A 12,659-nucleotide genomic window follows, 5' to 3' on the forward strand; every position below is an offset into this window, starting at 1 on the left:
ACCATTTAGGTGACAGAAAAAACATGTTTTGGAGCCTAGCATAAACAAAGACATTATATACTCTAGTAGAGTATAATGTCTTTGAGCATAAAATAATATGGGTCAAAAGTTTGGGCAGTCTGCATAATTATATTGATTATGCCATTCTGTGTAGTCTGTATACCTACTTTTTTATTAAAAATTTGTTTGGTTGGTATTTAGGATGTGAAGTGTAATGTCAGTCAGTAAAATCTGACATTTCCTTAATCTTCTTTGAGTAAATATTATTGCAATAAATAAAGGACAATTTATAGAAATAATCAAAGTATTGCAATCATTTTGGTTTTTGACATTTACAAATTCGGCATCGCTTTATTAATTGTAAAGTTAGGCATCAAATAATAATTGTGAAGAGCGCCTGGTGTATATTGACAAGTATGTTCAATGTTATCATACTTTCTGTTTTTTTAGATATTGTTAGTCATTAATTTTACATTTATTCCTATAATTTATTTTCTAGAATGCATCTTGGGGTAAATATATCGAATGCTTTGCAACAATTAGAGAGTGTAAAAGCAGCTGTAGATCAGAGTGATGACCCAAAGTTAAAGGTAAGTAAATTAGTAGAAATTATTTTAAAACCCTTTATAATTACAAAGGAATGCAACGAATGTTGATGGACATGTTTAAAAAATGAACAGAATTATCTTTTAATATGTTTAAATAGGTTTGAAGTATAAAAATATTTGCAAGGTTCAAATTTAATTTACATATTTAGTTTTCAATTATACCAAATCTGTTCCTCTTCCTCTGCATTAAGATACCGAAATAATTACTAAGTAATAGGCACTGCACCTGTTGTTTCAAAACACTTTCCTAGAAGCAAGCATTATAAATAGCAGCAGTTAGTTTTTTCCTATAATTTCTTTGCAGGCTGCAACAAATGATGATCTAAACATGCTGATTAATTTATTGGAAAGTCCTATACTTAAAAGTATAGCTACTTTACAAGATTCAGTGGGAATGCTAGCTACTCAGGTTGCACACCACCCATCAATTATTCCTGGCGACTTTGATATAACACCAGCAGGTAATTTATAACTGTTTTTATCTATCTAAGTTTGTGATATACAAAATCTTAAACAAAATAATTAAAAGAAAAATATATCTCTGATATGTTTTATTGAACTATTTAAATTTAAGGTTACTTAGTAGAAATATATTTTTTTGTTGTTTCTAGGTGACCTAGCTCTTCAAGCTCGGAATTTGTATGGAGGCCATGAAGGTGAGGAAGAGCAGCGGGTTCCCCAGGTGTCCCCACCACACAGCCTGGAGTTTGGTTCCAGTTCTGACAATGAAAGGATTCTAGGTCTTGATAGTGGCTCTGTTGACTCTAATATGTCTCCTAAAATGGTAATTTTATGTCACTGATATTTTCATTATTACCTTCATAAGTCACCTGTGTGATAACAATGTTTATGTCACTTTAAAGATTTTTGAAGAAGTTATTAAAAGAAACAATTTGTGCATTGTTGATCATTGACAGAATTTATAATTTTATCTTAAACTTTGCAGAACCATGGTTTGCTTGATTTGTCAAGGGCTGATGAAACTCTTGGATCAATGTCTCACAGTATTGTAGGGAGTGACTGGGCGCAAGTTGAAATCATCAACTTAGTTAATGATGGCACTGGATTAGGTTTTGGTAAATATTTTAATCAACCTATTAATGTGGTATGCATATTAATGTATAAGTATTTATACCAGGGACCGGACAACCCCACTTTAGAGTTAAGCCGTTTGACAGGGTAACCCGTACACGGGGTAACTCATATCGCAGTGTTACATTTTGTTCGAGTTACATCCTCGAAACCCAGCGAAATGGTTAACACCTTCATTATGGTAACCACGTGAAGGGGTTAACCCCTTCAATAACTTAACCCTTTGAAGTGGTTACCTTCACGAAAGGCTTTTATTCGTGTTACCCTGAATTACCCACTAAACTTGAGCTGCATACTTGCACCCTAGCGGCCCCTCATTGCTTACTAAGACTACAACTGATTTTCTTCTATCGCCGAGGCGTCGCGCCGCGACTCGCGCCTCTCGGACAAACTACCTACGCGCGAAACGTCGCGTCATGTCAGCATGATAAGAAAACCAGCCATATAGGTAACTAGCTGTTGCCCGCGACTTCGTCCGCGTGGTTAGAAGATATAAGTTAGGAATATTTGAACGAATGCCCTCGAAGATTAATATTTTTCCCCGTATTTGCCACATTTTCCATTAAATCTTCGCTCCTATTCGTTGCCGCGTAATTTTATATACCTAGCCTTAAACCTTCCTCAATTATTGGTCTATTGAACACAAAATGAGATAGAATTTTTAGATGAAATTATTTATAATAATTTAAAAAAATCGAATACAAGTTTTTTTTCATTTTTTGCATTTTCTGAGAAGATTTGACGGGTGAATTTTCGATTGAAAATTAGAGTGTTTTTTTATATTAATTCAAAATAAGGTGAAAAAATAAATATTTTTAATCAAATACATTACAGCGTATTTGGGACACAACCAGATAAAAATAAAAAACCACAATCTTGGTTTTTTGGATTTTTCACAAAAAATTTGAGGTTATGTGAAAAAAATGTAAACACAAAAGTTTTAGATCTTTTTATTTCCTACAACTTTGCCATTAGACTTTTTTCGATACGAATTTTAGTTTTGCCGGAAATCAAGAAAAACTTTTTACTCTTCAAACGTCACTCCCACCCCCTTCCCGACCTCAGATCGCCCGTAAATTATTTTTCCTTTCATATTTATAATATTCCCCTCCTTTTCTAATGGGTTTCATCCTACTATTTTTTTTTCGGTTTTAAAAATTATCGACCCTGGTCTACAAGTATAGACACGAAAAATATATATTACAACGTTTGAAATGTGCGACAAGCAAAATTAAACTGTAAGATCATATCCACAATGATTTTTATTCCATGTTTACAAGTCGCTCGGTAAATGCAACAATGTCGCCGCTGGGCGGTAAGATGTCACGTGCGCTCGTGGTTATACTATTTTCAAACTAATGTCTATGATAAAGAGTGCATATTACACTGTCTTACGTTGGATTGGGTTACCCTGTTACAGTGTTACAGGGTAGTGAAAGGGTAACCTGTTCAGAACAGGGTTCCAGTAATCCGTTCGAAGGTGTAACATATGTCATAGGGTTTTTTCTTGAAGCGCTTAAAAAAACCCCTTCAAAAACCCTTTCAATGAGTATCCGGCCGGTCCCTGATTTATACAAGGAGTACTCATTAATATGACGTGTTGTAGGTATAATTGGGGCAAGGACAAGTGGTGTTATAGTTAAAACCATACTAGCTGGAGGAGTTGCTGACAGAGATGGTCGTCTCAAATCTGGAGATCATATCTTGCAAATTGGAGATGTAAGTCTACTATTGTAAATTATTCTTTTTGTTTGGTGAACTAAAATCTGAGATAAAATGTACTTTTGCCAGCTACCTTTTTTTGCCAGCCTACCTAGCTACCTTTTTTGTTAGTGATGATAATTTGTATATACTCCGCTTATGTGATACGCGTTAATATAGTAAATAAGAAAGGCTTTGGGTGTTTTGATTTTTAAAACTGCAGGATTCATGATTGAGAAAATTTTATTACAAAAAATTGGTTGGTACCACTCCACCAGCGAATAAGGCCGTAGGCTTCAGCTAGCATATTTTCAAGTTTATCTGGAAACACCGCGACATTTAGCTTGGTTTCCTTGGTTGGAAGTGTAACCGGTGTGTGTGTGTGCAGGCGCACCTGATGGAGATGGGCTCGGAACAGGTGGCGGGCGTGCTGCGCGCGTCGGGGTCGCGCGTGCGCCTGGTGGTGGCGCGCGCCGCCGACCCCGCCGCGCCGCCGCCCCCGCCGCGCGCCGCGCCGCCCGCGCCGCTCGTGCCCGCCAGGTACGACACACAGACTACACATACACTCAACCAGCGGCGGCATAACCCATTGCGAGGCCCCGTGCGATGCTACGATGTACTTGCTACTTCAAAAAAACAAACAAGCTTTTTTTTTTTTAGATAGTCTTACTTATGAATTTGTTAACTAACTAACTTTATTCGAATTTGCCGTTAATGGACCAAATAATAGACATTATCGTTGGCTAATAGTCGTCTTGCCGAATCGTCCCATTGTATCCACCGTAGATTTTACATATAAATTTGCTCTCAACATAAAAACTTCTTACACGATAAGTTAACTCTTAATCCCGATGATGATCTATATTCACGAGACATAATAAACACGACCTTACTGTTTTCTACTGCGCTATTGTATTTATATACTAGCTGACCCGGCGAACTTCGTACCGCCTTAGCGTAGCTTTGATGCACTACTTTATTTTGTATAGTTGACCTATCTTAGGTATGCGTACCTATTCAATTTAAACTGGAATCTATAATATCCTCCATATATAAATTAATCCCTATTTCCCTGGTCTCGCCATATCTGAAAAGGACCTAATTTTATTAAATACAAAACAAAATATATATTTTCATAATAGTGTTTAGAGAATAGTTGTTCTGCCAACATTCTGTGCATTTCCATCATCAGTAATGGCATCCCGAAGATGAATGTATTCCTCGGAACGGAGTTTTGCCTGGTTCAACCTGATAAATGTCAATCGTTCAGTTTCAACTTTCACATTTTATAATTTTTTGAAAATAATACAAATAGTAAACCTATACAAATTTCGCATATCCTATTATAACTGAATGCAGCTCTGTGGGGATTAAACACAACATTTCTATGTTGATTTCGATTCCGTTGAAGTTCATTTCGCGCTTCGCGTTGCTCATCAGTTTGATTTGCTCGTAGATTTCTTTGACTTGCCGTATTTTGAGTTCTGCGGCCTAAATTTGTACGTTTGGTTGGTGGCATTGTTAAAAACTGAAAATAAAAAGCTCTCATATATTTTCTGTATAACCAAATTGTAATATTATGTAGTCACCAAAAGTTACCAAAAATCGATATGAAGCTGTCAACTTACCGTAATTAACAAACAAAAAGCTTCTTAGTCTTTATAACAAAACAAACTTTATCAAAAACTTAGAAAGCGGTTATGGATGTGATGCCACAGATTACCACAGTCTTTTTTTTTTTAACTGGCTTGGCTGTTCAGCCATTCGCCAATGACGCCAATGTCAAGTTAGGGAAACAGATACTACCACAGATTACTAAATAGGATATGCGAAATTTGTATAGGTTTACTATTTGTATTATTTTCAAAAAATTATAAAATAGTGCAATAGAATTTAATTAAGTAACCACGTTTCCGAACAAACGATGCTCTTTTAATATAGTCTATGGCTGTGAATGACGTTGACATTCGTAAAAAAAAATAATAAATGACATTCACAAAAATGACAATAGACGTAACGCGCGTTTTTTAAAATATGCAAAATTAAATGTATACTTTTCAATATCTCTGAGAGATTTTTTTCCGTAAGAACCATCCTTGGACTTCCACAAACATTTAAAAAAAAGAATTATCGAAATCGGTTCAGCAGTTCACACGTGATGCCATGACAACGCGAAACGGGTTTCATTTTTATATATATAGATTATGACGCAATGTGTTTATTCAAACTTTCCTTTTAATTACTTTTCCAAACAATCCTATGGAAAACACGAAAAACTGAATCAACACTTATTGTTAAGATGATGAAAATATGGGAGGATTTTTTTTTTGTTAAATTGCCCATAGTTGATTAATCAAATTTAAATTATCATGACAGTCCAATTTTGTATGTAAAGATATTAAAACTTTGCTTCATTCTTAGATTACTATCCGATCCTGAGGCGCTGGACCGCTACCTTTTGGACGCAGGCTTCGAGCAAGTGTTCCACACTCAACCAACACCGCTGGCTCACAACTCCAACGTATCCAGATTTGTGTTTGACCGCTCCATGACACCACCACCCGACACTGGTAAGATGATCATGACTTCACAGTTCACATAATTATCTGTACGAAATTATTATGATTGGTAATAAAACTTTACTTATACTGTGTTCTTATAACCGTAGATGCAGAATCGCCTGAGGTCGACAGATTTACGGTACAGTTGAAAAAAGACGAAAATGGTCTCGGAATAACAATAGCAGGTAATTTCCTAGATGTACATATTTGCAGAATGCTATAAAATAGCTGGTTCTGTTCTTCGCTCAATGAAATCGTTAAAATTAACTTATTTCCCTAGTCAGCTAACAGTGACAGATGTAAAGATTAAGTAGTCAATGAACGAGTCTGTTGTAACCAAGGTAATAGCCGTCACATAATTTACAAGGTTTAGGTAAAATATCAATAACATCTCAATACAAAACCTTACTATGCACCGGTGAATATAAGACTGCTCACCTGTTTACAATCACATTCCCAACTCCATAAAATAGAAACAAAGAAACATTTCTCACAACTTTAGGTATAGCAGTAAGGGCCACTAAACCAGGGCCAGTCAAAAATAAACATACATTGTATTCTACTGTAATTTGTAGGCTACGTATGCGAGAAGGAGGAGCTGTCAGGTATATTCGTGAAGTCTGTGACGCCGGGCAGCGCGGCGGCGCTCAGCGGCAAGGTGCGCGTCAACGACCGCATCGTGGCGGTGGACGGCGCCTCGCTCGCCGGCAAGTCCAACCAGAGGGCCGTCGACGCGCTCAAGCAGAGCGGCAATGTAGTCACTCTGGAGCTAGAAAGGTACTACTACGTCTACGATCAATGATTGCTTCATTTTTGACCTCGACGCAAAAAAACGCGTGTTTTAAGTGAACCGTGTGTGTCTCTATTTGGCATCGTAGCTCTGGAGTGGATGAAACGATTTAGATTTTTTCGTTTTTTTATTACTTGTTAGTGTTCTTGGTTAAGTCTGATGAAAATTCAAAATGGCTTCCACAAAATGGTGGCAGAGTAAATGATTTTCATACCTTTCCAAATATGGATATCACACAACACAGTAGAATAATTTGTAAAAAAATATACTCTATGCTAAATGTTCATTGGTAATAAATGAACGAGTTTGATACGTCGTTAGAAGTGAAGCGATCGAAGCGACCTCTATACGTAACATTTAATAATTTAGTTTTCTTGTCTTGCTTGTCACAGGTATCTCCGCGGTCCGAAGTTCGAGCAGCTGCAGCAGGCGATAGCGGCGGGCGAGTCTGCCGCGGCCGCGGCGCCGCCACACAACCCCTTCCTGCATATGCATCGGCCCGACTCGCTCACCTCACCTGAGCTTGACATACAGATGACGCCAATGACGCCCATACACAACTCGTGAGTAACTAAACACGAAAATCGCAACTATGAAATATTGCTTTTTTAGTATCCCAACGCTGCATGGTAGAATCTTATTCGTTTGTCTCTAGTTTCTTTTTCTGTTTTAAACGTATGGCCTAAAATGTAAGCTGATGACTGCACGGATAGCCGAGTAGTCGAGGTCACCACGCCAAACCCAATGTGCGCGTCGTGTCGCGGGTTCGATCCCCGCCTAGGATTGTGTGATCCACGAATGCTTGTCCTGAGTCTGAGTGTCTTTGTACATGTGATTTGTATTTTTGTGAAACCCCCGCCACACAAGGATTAAATTCCTTAATGCGGGGGAGTCCTTCTTTTAATATTAGTACAAAGCCAACTGGACCAAGAATTTCAAGAAGGTGAATCCCCAAAATCCGTATTCAATGCGATATCACATAACAAACTTTACCAATAAGTTTTCGACGATTATACCAGTATTGCCGCGGAGAGTGCAGTAGAGGAAGTGGTGAGTGGGTCTCCGCCGCCGCCGCCCGTACCGGCCGCGCCGCGCCCGCAGCCCGCCTTCGAGATGCCGCGCACGCAGGAACAGAAGGACGCCATCAAGAGGAAGTGGCAGGCTATACTGGGTAAAACTGGAATAAAAACTATTCAATTATTAGAAATAAAATCCGTTCATTTCCTAGCTGGTTTTACGAAATTAAAAGAGTCTCGTATTAATGGGCTAAATCAGATTGTAGCAGCTGCTGTTGTTGGCTCTGTTGTTATTGCGGCAGCAGAAATACGTGACAAACAGACGGACAGCGTGCACGTTGTGATGTGTGTGCTTTGCGTGAATTATTCGCTTGTAACCGGTGGGGATCGTACAACCATTTTTTTTTGGTATGACGGGTAATCCTTATGGACATCCGCTCCGTCAGAGGAGGGAACGGGTAGTGTCAGACTCTTACTGACTAAACCTAGCCGCCGGTGGCGTCAGCCGCACTGCACACCAGTACATTACAACGCGTGCCACCCGCGGGCACTCGCCGCTTGCGTCCGCCGTGATCCGGCGGCTCGCTTTCGCGTTTGTGTGTAGAGGCCTACTCATATAGTGTTTAAACGAATTCTGATCGGGTTTACATCACGACGCACGCTTTGTATTATGTATAGCCTATCTAACATTTTCCAAGCCAGTACTTTTTTACAAATGTTGTTTAAAATACAAGTTTGTTGTTTTGCGTATCGCAGGTTCGGACGTGGAGATCGTGGTGGGCGTGGTGGTCCGCGGCGGCGGCGGGCTGGGCATCTCGCTGGAGGGCACCGTGGACGTGGAGGGCGGGCGCGAGGTGCGGCCGCACCACTACGTGCGCAGCGTGCTGCCCGAGGGGCCCGTGGGCCGCGCCAGGGTGCACCGCCCCGGGGACGAGCTGCTCGGTGCGTACGTCACGGCCATGGCCACCACCATGAGATCGGAAGTCGTTGAAACGGGCTTCTGTATGCCGAAGTGTGGACAGATAGTGTCTAGGCCTAACACTGCAGTGCCGACGTGCAGACTATGCACATGATGCATGAAAGTAGAAAGTGGTTACGATTTTATTTCTCATGATAAATAGCATCTGCTGTAGCTGAATTTTAAGATCACTTTAAGGTTTTTTTATTGTCCCTGCTTCACCCGACTAATCCAACTTTAAAGCTAATTTTAGTCTTGAAATCTGATAATATTACAAAATATTTAATGTTTACCTATAATTTCCGTAGAGGTGAACGGTCACCGGCTGCTGGGCATGAACCACTTGGAGGTGGTGTCGATCCTAAAGGAGTTGTCTAGTGAGGTGTGCATGGTGTGCGCGCGGCCGCGCCCCGCACCCCCTATCGACCTCGCGCCGCCCGCCGCCACGCTGGTCAAGGTATGTTTTTAACCTAACCTTTAATATTAGCTAACTTTAAAAATATGGGTTTTACCATTGCATGTTTTTTCAATGTTACTTTACACGCCTTTGTATGCAGGTATCGCCTCGATAAACGATTTTCGAGATTTAAGATATCTTTTTACACATGGTGCAAATTTTCTAAAGATCTATTTATTCTTCGATTTGTTCTGTTCTTTTTATGGAGAAAATAATAATTTGAAGTAAGAAAATAATGTGTAATAATAAAAATATTTTCTTTTTTTAAACTACTACTAATAACTGTTCGTTGACTTATAAGCACTCCCCTTGTGGACGATTTGTGCCCCAATCCAGCTCGGGAAGTTCACGGTTCGGAAATCAATCGAATAATTTGTCATTTCATCATTGCCTTGACCCATCCCAAATTATTGTCTTAATGATTCAACATCTTTAAATATTCTTCTAGGCTAAATCTGATGGAAGCTTAGCTGGGGCTGGCGCCGAAGAGGGTGGGTCTCTATCTGCGGGAGGCAAAGTGCGCTCGCGCAGTCTAGAGCCTTTAACGGGATTGGCTATGTGGTCGTCCGAGCCACAAATTATAGGTAAGTACTAAATACTGATTCAGCGTGCGTGTATAACACAGAAACTAAGATTATCTGTCGATGTACCTATCTGTGCGGTAGACCAAATCATCAATGAAAAATCGGCGTCCGAATCTTATGAGTAAAATAAGCTGCTAACTATAATAATCTGTCATTCTTCTCATCTTAATTAATTATTTTCTTAAAAATCTTCAAATCTTTCATTCTCTTTAATAAATAAGAACAAGCTAAATGCTTCCAATTGCAATTCCAATTCCAAAGTTCAAAAATTGAAAATTCTCAATACAGTCTATAATCTGTCCTGGAAATCTTGGTATTGTGGACTCATCAAGAAGAAGTTTAATTGATACTCGTGTGGTACAGAGCTGGTGAAGGGTGAGCGTGGTCTCGGGTTCTCGATCCTGGACTACCAGGACCCGCTGCGGCCGTCGCACACGCTGGTGGTGATCCGCTCGCTGGTGCCCGGCGGCGTGGCGCAGCAGGACGGCAGGCTCATACCCGGGGACAGACTGCTCTTCGTTAATGATCAGGTCAGATATTATTTTCATTCTTTTAGTCTTTAATTTATGACATACTTATTTTAGTGCTGTTTTGATGTAAAAAATAAAACATATGTAGGGATGAAAAGACTAGGTGATAAACTGAGTGAGAGCGGGATAGTGTGAGAGAGAAGGAAAAATTGGGAAGAAATGGCGGAAAACGAATAGGAAAAAAGACGTATAAAGAATTTAAGGAATTGTTTTATAATTGATTTACGAAAATAAACGCATCTACGAGATTATTTAATTTCTGCTTGGTTATGATCTGCCGGGCCTATTTTGTCCGAAACAGAATTGTTTCAAGATTTTAGAAATAGAATTTAGCTTATGAAATTAACATCGATTTATTTCCATTCCTCTCTATGTACATAGAACTTGGAAGACGCAAGCCTCGAGCAAGCTGTAGCAGCATTGAAAGGCGCCCCGCGTGGCGTGGTCCGCATCGGCGTGGCCAAGCCGCTGCCGCTGGCCGACGCCCCGCCGCCGCTGCCGCCCACCGCGCCGCCCACTACACAACCCTAGGTAACCACTGCGCTATACACCGAGCGGGACTAGGCTGCTGTGTCTAAGGGGGAAAGGGTACGAGAGGAACTTACCCTTACCTACCAGGACTTACCCAAGGTGGCAGGCTCCTGGTTCCACACGGTCTATACTCGCAAATATCCCAAAACACACCTAACAACAGACTAAGTACTAAAACCATTCCTTGAATACATTCCATTGTAACCGTTGGTGATGTTGTATAAGTACTTTCCTATTTTTTTTCTTTATTTTTTATGAACGGTGAACATTTTGTCACCGATTGACGACTAATTATAATTGTGAAACTAAACAATCTGTCTTATTGTGCTTGTAATCTAAGACCCGGTCATGCACTTGAAGTTATAGAGTAGGAGGGATGAATAGTTACTAATTTTGTATAGCAATCCTACCGTTCATGGTATCGTGTGGGTTTATTTTTACATAAATACAGTTTCTATAAAGGTCATCAAAAACGATTAGCTTATTCTGCATTCTTATCTTGTAAATCCTATACAAAATTTTCTTTGCACTCTGTTTGATGGTGTACGAATAAAATCTCCTTTGACGTATATTTCGCATTTAATTGTACTTAGTATTCAGACGTTTGTGTGATGGTTTTATTATATATTCAATATTCTAGTACCTTTTAGCTGTTATTCAAACACTAATTTGTTGTAACAGCCGTTTGTGAACGAACGAGAATGAATTTTATGAATTAGTAAGTATTATTTTAAATGTTCAAACCTATCCTAATATTGACAATAGGGATTATGGCAGTGTAGAAAATAGTCCATCAGTTGGATAATAAAAACATAAAACATTTGTATTTTTTGTCGAATTAAGAAAAAGCCTTAACCAATAAGTGAGAATTCATAACTATGAAAAGTCCTGAATATGACACCAGGCAATGGACACTATAGGGTTTAGGTCTTTTAATCATTTCTATAATCGCTTAAATTTCATATTTTATTTACAAGCAACGATCTATAATTTAAATATGCAATAATCGATCTATTTGTGTAGAAAAATAACATTTTTATTGTACTTAATTACTTTAGGATTTCTAAACTGTGTATTTCCCGGTATTAATAGTAATTCGGCAATATTATTTTATCAAATAATAACAAGAATTTAATTTTATGTGATATCAGACAGATAAAAATAATAATGTTTAATAATGTTTGTTTAATAGCTAATGAAAATGAATTAAATGAAATAATATATAAAAAATGAGTTTGTACAGTAACAATTACTTGGCAACATTTTAATCGAATTTTTCAAACTAGTAACGTACGTGCCAAAATATAAAAAAAAAACATTTAAAAAACCTGACTTAAATAATGAAATCGTGACAATATTCTATAATACTGTGTGTTAGCTCTATTCAGTAATGGGTGCAAGTGTTGAATAAGTGAGGTGCGTTTTCTTTAACTCATGACTTATGTTTAAACTATAAAAGTAATAATTTATCAAATTCAGCTTTATTTCAAGTTTGAAAATAACGATATAAGTTTCGTGTCAATCCTTTTAGGTCAATTGTATTCTTAGTATCCCATTTTTTAAAAATACTACTAAAAAGTCTTTTTGTGCAAATTTAAACTTTTTGATTTGAGATCCTTTATATCTTTTTGGATAAAAAGAGTACTTATTTGTAGTGATTTTTTTGTTTATGGTAAGGGCTAACCCTATATCTTCAGGTTTAAATTAATCTGTTACACGTATTATAAGTAAATTGAATTTAATAATTTAATGTAATTTAAGATTATGATAAAATGTGTCTCACTGCAAAATGTTTATGAAATATATCAGAGTAATAGTATTTGTCGTTCAT

General features: G+C 38.3%; 1 protein-coding gene and 1 long non-coding RNA gene across 2 annotated transcripts; one reads left to right on the forward strand and one right to left on the reverse strand.

Moving 5' to 3' along the window:
• Positions 1-184: 184 nt before the first annotated feature.
• LOC113496563 (patj homolog) lies at positions 185-12,618 on the forward strand. The gene is made up of 17 exons (XM_026875822.1): positions 185-414; positions 500-590; positions 913-1,069; positions 1,220-1,392; positions 1,555-1,684; positions 3,307-3,419; positions 3,790-3,941; positions 5,823-5,971; positions 6,070-6,147; positions 6,538-6,739; positions 7,145-7,315; positions 7,772-7,923; positions 8,525-8,710; positions 9,035-9,183; positions 9,632-9,767; positions 10,131-10,297; positions 10,679-12,618. Exons 2-17 carry the CDS (start codon positions 501-503, stop codon positions 10,826-10,828), a joined length of 2,355 nt encoding a protein of 784 aa, XP_026731623.1. The 5' UTR covers positions 185-414; position 500; the 3' UTR covers positions 10,829-12,618.
• On the reverse strand, positions 4,672-5,267 carry LOC113496564. The gene is made up of 2 exons (XR_003400833.1): positions 5,030-5,267; positions 4,672-4,929 (listed from the first exon to the last, which is right to left on the reverse strand). It is a non-coding gene; the product is annotated as an uncharacterized LOC113496564 (long non-coding RNA).
• Positions 12,619-12,659: the final 41 nt, after the last annotated feature.

The sequence above is a fragment of the Trichoplusia ni genome, chromosome 8, assembly GCF_003590095.1.
Source record: "Trichoplusia ni isolate ovarian cell line Hi5 chromosome 8, tn1, whole genome shotgun sequence".
NCBI classification, from domain to species: Eukaryota; Metazoa; Arthropoda; class Insecta; order Lepidoptera; family Noctuidae; genus Trichoplusia; species Trichoplusia ni.

Excerpts from the sequence above, each read along its gene's own strand:
- LOC113496563 (XM_026875822.1), top strand. The coding sequence starts at position 501 with ATGCATCTTGGGGTAAATATATCGAATGCTTTGCAACAATTAGAGAGT. Across the intron at positions 9,184-9,631 it reads CCGCCGCCACGCTGGTCAAG|GCTAAATCTGATGGAAGCTT; the intron begins GTATGTTTTTAA and ends ATATTCTTCTAG. Across the intron at positions 10,298-10,678 it reads TGCTCTTCGTTAATGATCAG|AACTTGGAAGACGCAAGCCT; the intron begins GTCAGATATTAT and ends CTATGTACATAG.